A 15,233-nucleotide genomic window follows, 5' to 3' on the forward strand; every position below is an offset into this window, starting at 1 on the left:
CTTGTAGCATGGCGTCATCCCTTGGTGAGTCATTTCTGCTCTTGTTAGTTTGTTTTGTAGCAGGTTCTTGTGGTATGACATCACTTTTTGGTGTGTCATTCCTGCTCTTTGTTTTTCCGTCAGCAAGTCCTTGTAGCAAGACATCCCCTGCCGGTGTGCTATTTCTGCTGGAATTTGTTTGTTCTTCAGGTTCTTGTGATATGAAATCACTTAGTGTATCATTTCCGCTGATATTTGTTGGTTCTTTAATTAAATCATCATCCATATCCAAGGCTACAGTTTTATGGACCTGAAGATTTCTTGAGGTTATGATTGTGCTTCTCTCTGTCAACACTATGTAACTCTGACTTCTTGTTTGTATACCTAAGTAGGTACCAGGTTGGCCTCGGTCCTGTAACACCATTTTGTAACCCTCTGAGTCATAGGTGCATGATGAGCCAAATAGATGAAGCTTCCTCATGTCTGGTTTGATACCTGTCATCAGTTGAAAATTAGTTGACCCGGTTCATCTCTGATAACTTCTGTTGCAGATGTATTGGGCATGACGAAGTGCTTAAGGCCACAAGTTCTTAGGAAGGTTTGGGTCTTTAATCCTCGCTCTTGAGCTTTCCATGAGTGTTCGCCAGGACCTTTCAACTTAATCATTCTGGTAAGATGAGTATGGGGCTGTGGTAGTGTGTTTGATTCCATGTTCTCTCAATACGGCTGTGAAAAATGCACCAACGTATTCTCCTCCTCCATCTGAATGGAGCTCTTGGATTTTTCCCACTGTTGCAACAACTGTGATGAACTGCTTCAGGGCTGTTGTGGCATCATCTTTGTGACGAAGTGGGTATGGGTGTATCGTGCTTGAGGATTCATCCATGAAGTTGATAGCAAATCTGTGGCCTTAGATGTCGGAGATATCGGTCCACAGAGATCTGAATGTACTCTTTGGAGAGGCTTTGTACCAAGGATCTGTTGTTCATCTTGTTTGTGTAGTTGTTTGGTTATTTGTGTTTCTAGGCAGGTGATGCAGGTCTTACGACCTTTTGTGTGATCAGCAATTCTCATGCCATCGGTCACCTCCTGTAGTTTGATTATGTCTTCACGATTGGCATGTCCCAAAGTTTTATGCCGTTCATCAAGTGACTTCGTTACAAAGGCAGAACTCTGTTTCTCACTGTTGTTTGTTTGTAGAAAGAACAGTCTACTTTTGCTTATGATAGGAAAGTCTGTGTTTCTTGCAACTAGGATGTTTCTTTCTGGTGAGAATGAGATTGTGGCTCCGCATGCAGAGACTGCACATACTGAGAATAAGCTTTGAGGAAAGCTTGGGATGTAGAGTGCATCTTTGAGGAACATTGTTTTCCCCTGATTCTGCTTGTCTCTGATTGTGTGTTTGGCTGTCCCACGAGCCCTGATGATCTCATTTGATGAGTGGCCATCGGCCATCTCAATAAAATGCATTGTTGGCTGGAAAGAGTGGTCAAAGTCAATGAAAGCTTCTTTGGTTTTAATTACATGGCTTGTTGCCTCACAGTCTACCATGAGTTTGAATGATTTGGAATCCTGGGATGAAGGGTTTATGGTGTTGAATGCATCTATTTTGAATGCAAATGAGTTGTCGTCATGTGTTGCATTGGGAGTATTTGACATGAACTGTTGTTCTCTTCTTTTCTGTGGCAAGCTATCTCCACATGTCCTTTTGTGTGACAGTGCCTACATTTCAGTTTATCTCTGGAGTAGCATTGAGATGCGTTATGATTTTTCCGTCTACATGCTTGACAAACTTGGCTTGAAATATTGTGGAATTTTGTTGGTTTCTGGTTAGAGAATGTTCTGGAAAGATTTTGGTTCCTTGTCGGCCTTTGTGTGCTAACCGTCATAGCAGTTGCGGGTTGGCTTCTTTGCTGTCGATCAAAATTTGTGCGTTTGGCTTTGAATTCAGCGAAAGTTTCTGTTTTATCAAGTTGCGTATGTACAACAATGAATGATTGATAAGAAGAAGGGAGGCCTTTCAAAATCATGGCTTTTATCAGATTGTCACTGATTGTTTCATTAGCTGATTTTAAACCAGTTGCATAATTTTCAGCATGAACTAGATATCTTGTGATGTCTTCAACTTCACTAATCTCGATGGTAGTGAGTTGTTCATACAGTGTTAATACTCTGGGTTTTTCAGGGGATATATAGTGATGACGAAGGATTTGTAATGCCTACGTACGTCCTTACTAGCATCTCGCATGATAAGTTGTAAAAAGCGTTCGTCTAGGTATTGAACTAACTCAGCATAGGCTCGTTTATTGTGTTTAACAAAATCTGTATGATTATTTACATTTTCTTCTTTTGGCAAAATTGACTGATGAAAAAGTTCATTTTGAGCGTAAAAGTGAGGAAGGAATCTGGTTTCCCAAATGTCGTAGCAATTCATGTCACCATTGAAATACAGTCTCTGCAGTAGTTCATTTTTACTGGCCCTGGGCCCATAACCTGTTGAAGTAGCCATGAATCAATGGTAGGTCACTGACTGGCAGCAGAGTGTGGAATTGCTGGTGAATAACTAATATTTTCTATTTGGAAAGAGCCCACCTGATAAATTCGTCATGATTCTTGACTTTATTTTGAGAACATAAAATGTGAAACGGAATATATGAATACACAAGATTGTTAGGAGATAATATGAGAGAAAAGCTAATTGACCAATCAGATCATAACATGAAATAAACAATTAGTCGATTAGTTTTCACTGAGGCATAATGCATTGTTTCTCAACACTTTTAACTAGGTCTTCATGGGATTCTATTTAATCATAGAATTTCCCAAGGAGCTGGCTAATAGCAGCAAGCAGAGCCTCTAAAAAAATAAGCTTTAATAACTTTCACAACTAGAATAAATTTTTAAAAATATGACATTTATAATAATAAAAAGAACGGAGCAAAATACATACTCCAGAAGTTTTCTAGATTTCGAAAGCTAAAAATAAAAGAGATAGAGTCACTTTTACAAATTCCACACTCAGAAAATTGGCTAAGTTTTTCAAACATCATTGGCTTCCCAGAAAGATGAGCTCAGCCGCTCCACCGCAGCTGATCAGTTGCGATATGCACAGTAGAACAATTGCACAAAGTTTGCAAAATGCTAACAAGAAGCCAATTAAAAGTTGTTATTCTCAAACGGCTTGTATATAAGGAGTCTCTGAAAGTGATTAAAAAGAGACAGGACAGGCCAGAGAGAGCGGGCCAGGGAGGCCACATGGGTGAAATTATATACTCCTTTTACTACTGCTTTACCTCGGAGAGATAAAGCCATTTGGTTGAATACTACGATAATACTTGTACATTTCTGAGGACATCTTTACCGCTCATTTTGATGAGATATACATTTATTATACTACAAACTATTTGAACGATTTTCTTCATTCGTTTTATGCCCAAGTGAGGCTTGTTATTGATAAATATACTTTATATCGAAACTTGAGATAGGCCAATCTATTATTGATGCGATGACGGTATTTGAGTTTTTAACCAGCATTTGAAATTGATGCCCGAAAGAGCCTATATACTGATAATACAACAGTGGCTAACACTCATACTACAGAGGAACAAACATTGGTGTCCAAGCGAGGCAAGACAACTACTGAACTGGCAGATAAGTATAAAACATTCAGGAGATGACAACTTGTGTCAGAATTGCAAATAAGGTATATAACAGATCATACACAAATTCGCAGGAGTGATTTGACAGTTGATTGATATAAAGAACATTTCTTTGCTTGGCAGGAAGAGCCACTTTGCCAGTTCGAAAAATTTATTTGTTACGTGAGAAAATCAGTCAGGACTCAGGAGTGCTACCTTACACAACATCATATAGAACCACACAAAAACACGATTGCATTTATAAGTTACATATTATTAAATTTTATACATTGATTTATAGTTTAAATAATAATTTATATATTTATAAAATATTATTAAATTTTTTTTGTGACAAAGCTTTAGCTTCGCACTGCACTACGAGTAATTTAATAATACATTATATCAAAAAATATTTATATAATTTAAATATATTACATTATTTTAATAATTATATTACATTATTTATTTTATTTTTCTCACGTGACACTACTACTTATATATTACAAAACATATTCTGCTAACCTAATGGTGAATTATAAAGTTCTTGCCTGCCAACTTGCTAAAAAACTTTAAAAAGATCTAAGTGTAAAGCAGGTTAACAGGTTAACTGTTGTAAGTCGTTGGTAGTTTCCATCATGGTAATCAGCAGAGCTTTGAGTTGTTTAAATACTTTAAAGCACCTGCTGATCATTGTCATAATTTTAACAGCAACTGGATGCAGCAGCTAAAACAAACAATAAAGTTGACTGCAAACATTCAAATATTTGACATTTTATTTCATACATACTTAATTCATGCATACTTAATTCATGCATACTTAATTCATGCATACTTAATTCATGCGTGCAAGCAGATATTGTAGAAACTGTATAGTTGTAAAAAATGAGAACTAAAAATATATTTGTTTTTTAGTAGTGTTAAAGATAAGCTAGCAAAAATCATGTGCATTTAAAGAATGTTTAAGGTGGATTATTGTATCTCTGACTTGACCTGATGAAAAGATGACTTCTGATAGCAAAGTTACAAAGCTAAAAATAAAAACAAGCATGGTGATAGATGCAGCGGATAAATACTGATAAGGTACCGCAAAATATGAAATATTTGAATTTTGGGATAGGTAGTTAAGATTTATAACACCAATCTTATTTTCTTTTGAGATATTATAAAAAGAGAGAGCAGAAATAGAGGTCTGTCTCAGAAATAGCTCTTCGAGTTGTTAAACAACAGTAATATTTTATAGAGAAGAAGCAGTCAATGTAAGGTGTTAGGTGTTTTGATGAAGCAAGAAACAATAAATTATTAGAATGTTGTTCAACTTTATGAGTGAATGAGTAGCAGCAGCAGCAGCAGCAGCAGCAGTAGCAGCAGTAGTAGTAGCAGCAGCAGCAGCAGTAGCAGTAGTAGCAGCAGCACTAGCAGTAGTAGCAGCAGTAGCAGCAGCAGTAGCAGCAGCAGTAGTAGTAACAGCAGCAGTAGCAGCAGTAGTAGCAGCAGCAGCAGCAGCAGTAGTAGCAGCAGCAGTAACAGCAGTAGTAGCAGCAGCAGCAGTAGCGGCAGCAGTAGCAGTAGCAGCAGTAGCAGCAGCAGTAGTAGCAGCAGCAGTAGTAGCAGTAGAGCAGCAGCAGTAGTAGCAGCAGCAGCAGTAGTAGCAGCAGCAGTAGTAGCAGTAGCAGCAGCAGCAGTAGTAGCAGCAGTAGTAGTAGCAGCAGTAGCAGCAGTAGTAGCAAGTAGTAGCAGCAGTAGTAGCAGTAGCAGCAGCAGTAGCAGTAGTAGCAGTAGCAGCAGCAGCAGTAGCAGTAGTAGCAGCAGCAGTAGCAGCAGCAGCAGCAGCAGTAGTAGCAGTAGTAGCAGCAGTAGTAGCAGTAGTAGTAACAGCAGCAGCAGCAGTAGCAGCAGTAGTAGCAGTAGTAGCAGCAGTAGTAGCAAGTAGTAGCAGCAGTAGTAGCAGTAGCAGCAGCAGTAGCAGTAGTAGCAGTAGTAGCAGCAGTAGTAGCAGTAGTAGTAACAGCAGTAGCAGCAGTAGTAGCAGTAGTAGCAGTAGTAGCAGCAGCAGTAGCAGCAGTAGCAGTAGTAGCAGCAGCAGTAGCAGCAGCAGCAGCAGTAGCAGTAGTAGCAGCAGTAGTAGTAGCAGCAGTAGCAGCAGTAGTAGCAAGTAGTAGCAGCAGTAGTAGCAGTAGCAGCAGCAGTAGCAGTAGTAGCAGTAGTAGCAGCAGTAGTAGCAGTAGTAGTAACAGCAGCAGCAGCAGTAGCAGCAGTAGTAGCAGTAGTAGCAGCAGCAGTAGCAGCAGCAGTAGCAGCAGCAGCAGCGAGGTGCCGCTGCACTAGTGAATGTTTAATGCATAGTAACAATACATTGATGATTAACAACTTCTATGACAGCTTAATTTCTTTATTTGAAATATTCTAAAGGGTGTCATTAGTGAAACTCAAAATCTCAAAAGAAACAAAATGAGGTAAAGGAGAGAGACCGCCAAACAGTTCAAACTGATATAACTTAAAAAGTTAGGAAATATGATAAAACACTTATTAAAGCGGTAAAATACTGGAACAATGATTTGAATGCATACTTCAGCAAGGTTTACCATGGCAACTTCAAAAATCTCACTTAAAAATGAAGCAGCAGGTGCAAAACCTATCAAAAGAAAACAAACCTTATAAAAAGATGCTTGTTCTACATTTCCTGAATTAAGTCAAATAAAATTTAGTTCTACGAAGTTTTAAAACAATTACTCATTTTTGGTTTAGACTAAAAAACTTTATTGCTTTGCAAATTTGTTGCCATAGTGAAGTTTTGTATGACATAGGAAATATTATGGACTATAGGGTCATCAAAGATTTTTTAAGCATTTTCTACTTCTTTAAGTAGCAATTGAGGTATTGAAGCTAAAATTTTACATTGCATACATTATAAATGTATTCAATCTTGCTGTTTGGTATGTTGATGAAGTGATCATAGGTTAGCGAGCCCTGTATATGGTGTTATCAACTAAATATCATCAAGAGCTTATGACAGATTATTCAATTTGAGGATTTTAAAGTCATGCTGGTGATTCAATAATCGATCAAGGACCACATTTTACTTACATCAATGATATACAGCCCCCAGGGTGGGGGCTGTATATCATTGGGGGGGAGGGCTGTATATCATTGCTTACATTCTTTTACTTACTCATTTTAAATTGGAATGATTTCGTCATAAAAGTTATAATCTACTGAAAGGCTAAACTGCATCCAATATCACTTAAAGTATGCAATATTTATTGCGCCATAAACAAAATATTGCAATTGAGTCTGAGATAATTTGCTTTCAAAATGATTGTGACACGACAACATCAGCATGTAAACTGTCCATGATCTATTGTCGGGCCTATAACTTCAATTACTAAAACACGTGTGAATGTTTAATAATATGAAGATCAAGCCGTCGATTGGTTGAGTAACTAGAATGATGATTGGCTAATGGAGCTGAGGCAAACGTTGAACCTAATAGACTTTCGGTAGTAACTGGTTACCAATGTACGAGATCGTTGAAGTAGCCGAAAGGTATTTGATAGGATTTTAATGTTTGGTAATGAGAAGGCATAGCTTAAATAAGTTGTACTAACTTGGTGTGAAATTATAATCTACAATGCCAGCTAAGTCTAAAGACAAAAAGGTAACCTTATTCATACGCTTATTAGTAACTAGAGCCGCAATTTATAATATTACCTTTAGTATTTGCAGTCGTGTTGGCACGGATCTATTAATGTAATCATATATTTGCGTAGTTATTATTAATATAACTAGTTCATTTTAAACTCTTCAACTTTAAAAATATTTCACCTAAAAAAATCTTATACTACGTTTCACTCGCTTGCTAGTCTTGCGAAGTTTGTTGGTTAAATGCATGTCGTCGTTTTCATTTTTCTCTCCCAAATACTGACTGTGTATTTTTGACATGCCATTGTAATCAATCGCGTAAGATTGTAACTTGTTTTACAGTTTGAAGTTATACTCATGAAGTGCTCGGTCTTAACCTTTCTTAAAACAAACAAAAAAGTGGATCGTAAAAGCACATTTGGTTTAGCGCGTCTTTCCTCATGTGTTTTACAGACTTCTAAGCTTGCTGGAGGAACAAAGTTTAGCAAAGAATCCAATGCAGGTGGAAGTGGTGACACGGAGAACGATGTTAGTATGGATTCCTGCAACTTTCTTACGTAGCTTCAGCAATGAATCTTTTCTTTGTTCAATCCCTCATGATCTCAATGTGCTCTCTAGTTATTGAGAGAATGCACCAGTCATGTAATGGCGTTGCATATAACAATCATTTTTGGCCTTTGCCTTCCAAAAATACAGCAGTGGTTCAGTCATGAATGAGTAACATTTTTATCTTGAAACTAATTGAACTGGTCATGGCTATAGCCGTATACATTTGAAGATGCCAAAAATGTTTTGCTTGAGAATCAATACTGAATGGCACCATAGCCTTGGGTTACTGAATTGTCGCTGTTCAGATGGCTAATCATCGGTGGTAGGAGGTTTTGACAAGAGCGTCTTCTGTGTGGGAGATCTTTCTAGTATCCTATGTACTTTTATAGGCCACTTTGCAGTAAATATAGCTGCTGCTAAATAGGTCCAATTTGTGTGGGAGAGACCACGTACTATTCTAGATATTTGTAGAAAACTTTAGTTATTACAGTGTTGCTCTTATTGTCAGTTGATCTTATTTAGTCATTGTCAGCTTGATTATCAATATTACTGTTTTGCCAAAATCCAATTGCAAAGGCAACCTAATCTAGTTTTTGTAGGCAAGTGCAAAGAAACAAAAGCAATTCTATTAGATCATGCATTTTTTTACTAAGAAAGTTTAAAACAAATATTTGTGAGTTAAATTGTTTTGGTAATTTGATATTCAGTTGAGATATTTCACTACTCTTAGTTAAAGATCTAACCTATCTTGTTACATAATGGAAACTCGTGATGATTTATAGATACAGTACAAACCTATGATGTTTTACATTTGTAAAAGGTTGGAAGACTAAAGACTTACCTTACCAGAGAGTCAGCTTATTTGTCAAACTCCTGACAGGGGATATTTCGTTTTAAACTCTTGAAAGTATTACAAACAGCTAAGTACTTTTTTATGTTCCAGAAGAAAGTAGCTTCAAAAAATAGCAACTCTGTGGGAGGCGTCCCTAATCCAACCTCTCAATCGCATGGTCCTGGAAGCCGGGCATCCGAACACCCACCCGCCGTCTCTCTGGTAAAGACTCAGTACTCTGGCGTTTCTCCTAACATTCGAAAAGACAAAAGGCAAAATTCTTCTAGATTCAATATATCACAGAACCGGGAGTTACAAGCGCTACCGTCACTCTCAGGTTAGTGATATTGTTGTGTTGGTTTATTATCAAGACCTGTGTTACAGAAAGATCCATTACTGGAGGTGTAGTAGGTAATACAATCTCATGGCTAGCTACTTCACATTGAGACCATTCTAGCGGTCTGGCGCTTTTCTACTTTTTAGCGGCTAAACTGTTTTGTGGTTTGTTTGTAAATTTGTTATTTGTTACGCTATTATGTGTCTAATAGATTTAAAATAGTGGTAGAGTGAGCATGTATGTTTGATGAGAAATTGTCTTATGGGATGAGAGGATGTAATTGCTGTCTTGCTGATGCTTGAATACAGTTCAAAAGTCATTAATATAGCTTTAGCTGTTGAAGCAGCGGATGGATCAATACAACTAGTGGTTGCAAAGCCTATTCAACTATGAGTTATAGTGTTGTACCTTCTGTATTGAAACTATTGTGATGGTTCATTGAAAGCTTTATACTGAAATCAAATATTTCGAATTTGGTACTGCAAATTCAGTCTGGGCATTTAGATTTTAAAAATCTATTCTTACAAGTAGGTTTTACATGGATGCTTTAGCTACGCTTGGGTGTTAGATTTTATTCTCTGCTACTTCATCTCTTCATTCATGCGTGTATAATTATGCAAACAATAGTTAAATTCCAGTATGACTCCAATGGCATCTTGTTAAATTCATAATTATTGCAAATATATTACTTCTCTTGCAGTAGAGTGCGCTCAGTGAAGGCATAGGCTACCACTGGAAACAGTCTATTGACAGTAATAGTATAGAGATAACGGAAGTGTTTCTTTAAACTCCAGTTTATCTTTTCATACGCTCAACTCTGTCAATACGAGCTGCTAATAGTCTCACGATTTTAATCTAGCCGATGATAAGGTACTAATACTTTAAAAGTTGTTGAAGAACTATGACAGGGTCAGCACCTTGGCTCATTGATGCCCTCATGCCCTTTTCGTTGAAATTCAAGGGTGAAGGCTTAAATGACATATTCAATATTGAAACATTTCCATATGTTTTGGCTTCCATTAGGAACAACTCTTTATTAAAGGTTGACTTGCAACAAAATTCACATTACAGTTGTTTGGTATCAAAAGATTCACCATGTCTTACTCTGCTGTGTTGTAGGTGCCAAATATGTTGAAATGTGATTATAAGCTTTTGAAAGCTCAAAAACGAACAGTTAATCGCCGTCATCACGAAACCGCTGTAGATTGGAATCAGTTTATTTTTCTGACGTAGTCATTACATTTGGTTATTGTTTTGTCCCGTGATGTTCTCACATAAATTGAAAGGCCATTAAAAGGCTCAATATAGAACTTCTTGTAGCACTAGTTTATGACAAACACTTCGGGTTTTACCGAAGAGCCCTTACTAAATATAGATGCTCGCTCGTTTACAGTTTTGTTTCGGATTGGTCTAATCGTCTAGTTGTAATCTGATTATGTGACCCTTACTTCTGGCCAAACAGCTCGAATAATTTCTGCAGCATTTTTCGACTATCACAGGGCACCAACAGGCTCGTCACGTTTATCAGAGGATGTTATGCACTCCTTCGAGCTAAGGTTAAATAATTAAACAAATTTTTAAGGTAGGTTTTGAGATATCAGTGCTCAAAGTAACAGCATTACAATGATGATGAAACAGACGTGTAAGAACAATAGACATCGTTTTATTGAATGCGTGAAGTATATTTGTGAAAATATTTCGACGGAAGAGGTTGCGTGAAAGTGTAAATAGAAGCCATCTTGTACAACTACCCATTTGAGCTGTTTTGGAAAGAGATTCTAATCTATGGCGGTCTTGTGATGGCGGCGATTAACTGTTTGTTTTTGAGCTTTTAAGAGCTTGTAATCACATTTCCACATATTTTGTACCTACAACGCAGCAGAATAAAACATTGTGAATCTTTTGATACCAAATAGCTGTAATGCGAATTTTGTTGCAAGTCAACCTTTAAGATAAGGTTGTGTTACCAAGTCGTTAATCAGTATTTCCTCAAACCTTATGCCAAGGTTTTTAAATTGGCCTTTTCAGATGCATCGGCAACTGAGCGAGAGGACCTCTTCTTGCAGAAGATCCGACAGTGCTGTGTGCTGTTTGATTTTGTGCAGGACCCCTTGTCTGACCTCAAATGGAAGGAAGTGAAACGAAGTTGTCTTTTGGAGATGGTAGATTTTGTATCTCGTAAGAAGGGTGTAATCACTGAGGCTATATATCCTGAAATTGTAAATATGGTGAGTGCCAAGTTTTGGTAGTGGATGGTTGTTGGATTATAGAAGAGTTTAATTCTTGCACCATATCATGTTATTTGAGAGGCTCGGGCACATTGCTAAAGAGAGTTTTGTACATCGAGAATAACTTTTGTTTTTGTTTGTGAATGCAATAGATCTGTGCCATTGCAAACTGGGAACCAGTGATAAAGATTGTAAATACTACATACGCATAAGAATATTTCCTGTTCAGAGAATGTTTTCTTTTGTTCCTATCAGCGGACTGCCGAGCACTCGTTTCGTGCTCGACAGGCTCTATTTAGTGAATTAAGCTTTTCAGCTTTAAGATGATGCTAATTAAATAAAATTATGTCATTTTATAAAAGTTGTAAAAGTCCTTAATTTGTGATAATTTGTTAAGTGACTGAAAATGTATTCACAGTATTCTAAATAGGCATAATTCTGGTGGTCGCTGGTTTAGTTTAAAAAAGGCAACGAAGTCAGCGACAGCAACAAAGTCAGCGACAGCAACAAAGTCAGCGACAGCAACAAAGTCCACATATTTTGCTAACATCGTTACAAACCAAACAGCATTATTTTGGTCACAAGTCATTTTTTCCAGAGAGACAATCTTTTTTTAAACAGTCTGTAAGATTTAGACGCCTTGCTCTGGAGTAGTCGCGCAGGTCAATGGCAATAGCTATATAGCTGCGTATCTATTCGACTAACTTAATGACCTTGATGTTATGACCTCAACATTATTGCCATCTACAGTGAAACTCGGATAAATCGCCCTCGGATATATCGAACATATGGTTAACTCGAATGGATTTGCTTGGTCCATTCCCATGCAGTGATAAATGGCTTTAGATAACTCGACTGAAACTCCCTTAACTCGAACAGTTTTTTGCCAAACGGCTACCGAGACGGTTGGTACTATCGCTTTAGAATATCACTTCATTCCAAGCCATAAAGATAAACATCGACTTTTAGTAGTTCTTAGGCCTCGTTATTACCAACATCGGTAAATATTTTCTTTATCGACTTTTCTAAAGGTTTGCAAAAATCAAATTTTACCAAACATCCGCTTAGCGATAAGCCCTCCGAAAGCAAGAAAAGCGAGGTAAAATTTGGATAACTTCAAAGTAATATCGGCAAAATTGATAATGGGTTTTTAATAGTAAAGCAGTTTTGTAATAACTGACTTACTGCAAAATTGATCTTGGTTAAAACGCTCGGTAGAAAAATACGTATGTATTTTTTCTGAGCGTTTTAACCGCGATCAAGTTTTGCCAATTTTAATCTGAGAACATCCTGGCAGTCACATCACCTAAAGCAACAAACAAATCTCAAGTGATAGTAAAATATCTATACTTTCTGATTAAAAATATTTAAAACTTCACACGAGAGACCCTTTAACTTGCAACAAGCAATCTATGCTTTTGATTGATATATAGTTTGTATATGTACATGTATCTACTGATAAATACGTGCACTTATGACTGTCCTGATAACTTGAACGCTCTAATAACTCCAACACTTTTGCTCGGTCCCTTGAAGTTTGAGTTATCCGAGTTTCACTGTATTTATTATTACGCGTTCGTTTGTTTGAAGATTTTGTGGAGCTTTGTGTAAGATTGTTTCATATTTTTTCACTAAACGCAAATCTTATGTCAAATGTAATTACGGGGTGTTTTAAAGCAAATTTTTTTGGACAAACTCTGCCAAGGAGACTCAGTTTATTGCATGCTATTGTTTATTGGTATGCGCAACATTATTTTGCTGTTACACCAGTTTGTAAGTGATCACCGGTTGATTTTACTTCCATTTTTGTTTTTTTTTTCAATTTTTTTTCAAAGCTTCCACTATTTGCGAAGCGAGAAACACTAAATGAGACTGATTTATTGCTATCCGGTTATATTTAAGCGTAGGTGAAGTATTGCGCAGCACTAAGATATGAAACTGGCAGCTTCCGAACACAGCTATCACACAAAGGGCTAACAGAGAGAAAATAATAAAATGTGTTTTGACAAATTATGATCAAAGTTTATTATTCAAAGTATGCAAAAGTACCACTGGATTAATGGAATAATACATGTACATTATCGAGTATTTCTGTAATTACAAGTTATACATGAGAAGTATTTCTTACACCAGCAGTACACCCTGTTGCAATGTGTGAAGATTGTCAACCTGCCTTAATAGAGAAGGTTAAAACCTGACCAGCTGAAGATAGCTCACAGATTTATAATGAAAATTTTAAACTCTCAAGCGTGTGCACAGGTAACAAGTTGCTCAAGTAATTTGATTTTTATTCTGTTAAAGAACTCGCATATTTTTAGTTTTGTGTGAACTTATTCCGAACCCTTCCTCCATCCACAAACCCTACTGGAGCTGAGTTTGATCCAGAAGAAGATGAACCAACACTAGAGGCAGCTTGGCCGCATCTCATGATTGTTTATGAGTTGTTTCTGCGCCTTCTCGAGTCTCCTGACTTTCAGCCCAACATTGCCAAGCGGTTCATTGACCAAAGATTCGTTACCCTGGTGAGCTTTTCATCTGAGGAGCTAATACATAACTGCATGGCTCTTTCCTAGTCTAGGATTGGTCTTGGTTTCTCTTTTGTCTCGCTCGTATGCCCGTAATGCAAGATTACTCGACAGTCATAACTAACTCTTATCAACTCTATAACTCTATTGCTTTTCAAATGCCACTGATAAAACATTCGCTTTAAAGCTGTCAGTCTTTCTAGCTTATCTCTGCTAGATTAAGGTTATGGTATTATATCGATATCAGGAGAGCTTAACTATTGGTCATTATTTAAGCCTCTGTTTGTGAGAATTATCAAATCACATTAAAACTTCAATACATACGTCGATGCTCTTATCTTCTCAATACTTATTAAATAGACAAAAGCGATAAAACTGGAAGAATTTAGTCTCTAGCTAAGACAATAGGACTACCGTAAGTCCTTATGCTCAAGCCGCGCGGCTTGTCGTTGAGCGCGGCTTCTGGTTCAAGGTAATAAGCCGCGGCTAAATCCAAGTTTTTAAAACTTACGTGAGGCTTAGGGCGGCTTCTCGATAAATGCGGTCTCTGCTCAGCTCCGCGCTATAACCATAGAACTTCAGTCATGATACACTTTTATGTACGGGATTTTGGCGACCTACTCATTTATTTTCAGGGTCATGTTTATGGAATACTTTAGACTAGCGAAGAATTTATCGCTAATGTTTAACTCACCACAGTCGTAGGTCATTAAAACCGTTTCATTCCTGACCGCATATTTCCATAAACGTGAAGCCTTCTAGCAGCGCTATAAAAGTTTAGCTGAGACATGAAAAAAAGTTGTTGATGCAAGGGTTTAGAAATTTTTATTCGAACTTGGAAGTAAAAGAAAATTCTTTTCACATGTACTGATGTAGCTTGTTTTCTTATTCAAGAGTATTGGGTATAACGAAACCCTTCTCAACACTCTCGCTCCTGAAGGGGTCAAGGACGACAACACCTCGGTCATTAGCCGCGGTCTGTGGGCATACGCGGCTTGTTGGAGGATTATTTTTTCTTTCGTGAATCATCTGGTTTTGAGCACAAGCATGAGGACTTACGGTATTCTTTATCTCCATTCTAGTCAAGAATAGGCCGATCATATTATCGATGGATAAAGGTTTTGAAAAGAGTTTTACACACGGGTGCCTAATAGTTATCTTTTGGAACTTTTCGTATTCAGCTTTATAGATTCTTCAGCACTTCTGTCACAGCTTCAAGATAAACGCGTTTAGACAATTTTGATCTGGTAAAGAAAGCCTTCCAATACCTGGCTTCATATCAAATAGTTTGTTTTTAAATCTTTCAAAATAGCTTGGAAGCTCTCTTAAACAATATTTGCTATATTGCAGAGTTTGTGGCAAATTTTGTGTATGTTTCTAAAGTGCCTAAAGCAGTCATATTTATTAAAAAACCCTATGTTGTCCAGTTGCTTCATTGTGTTTTTTATTTTTTTAAGGAAAAACATTAATTATTTTGGTATTTGGTTAATTTGCCATAATTTTGCA

At 37.2% G+C, this 15,233-nt stretch overlaps 2 protein-coding genes across 2 annotated transcripts in view; one reads left to right on the top strand and one right to left on the bottom strand.

Annotated features, from left to right (window-relative positions):
- Positions 1 to 795: 795 nt before the first annotated feature.
- On the bottom strand, positions 796 to 1,638 carry LOC137400733 (uncharacterized). Its single transcript, XM_068087069.1, has one exon. It carries the CDS (start codon positions 1,636 to 1,638, stop codon positions 796 to 798), a length of 843 nt encoding a protein of 280 aa, XP_067943170.1.
- Positions 1,639 to 7,130: 5,492 nt separating this feature from the next.
- The window catches only part of LOC137399903 (serine/threonine-protein phosphatase 2A 56 kDa regulatory subunit gamma isoform-like), a 40,216-nt gene continuing 32,113 nt past the window's right edge, over positions 7,131 to 15,233 (top strand). The window contains exons 1-5 of the mRNA XM_068086164.1: positions 7,131 to 7,272; positions 7,710 to 7,784; positions 8,749 to 8,974; positions 11,003 to 11,202; positions 13,521 to 13,724. Of these exons, the coding sequence (XP_067942265.1) occupies positions 7,246 to 7,272; positions 7,710 to 7,784; positions 8,749 to 8,974; positions 11,003 to 11,202; positions 13,521 to 13,724 (732 nt within the window). The 5' untranslated portion in view covers positions 7,131 to 7,245. The remainder of the gene's footprint in view (positions 7,273 to 7,709; positions 7,785 to 8,748; positions 8,975 to 11,002; positions 11,203 to 13,520; positions 13,725 to 15,233) is intronic.

The sequence above is a fragment of the Watersipora subatra genome, chromosome 7 (assembly GCF_963576615.1).
Source record: "Watersipora subatra chromosome 7, tzWatSuba1.1, whole genome shotgun sequence".
Taxonomy (NCBI): domain Eukaryota; kingdom Metazoa; phylum Bryozoa; class Gymnolaemata; order Cheilostomatida; family Watersiporidae; genus Watersipora; species Watersipora subatra.

Bases quoted from the DNA above. Each gene is read 5' to 3' on its own strand.
- LOC137400733 (XM_068087069.1), bottom strand. From the start codon at position 1,638: ATGTCAAATACTCCCAATGCAACACATGACGACAACTCATTTGCATTC.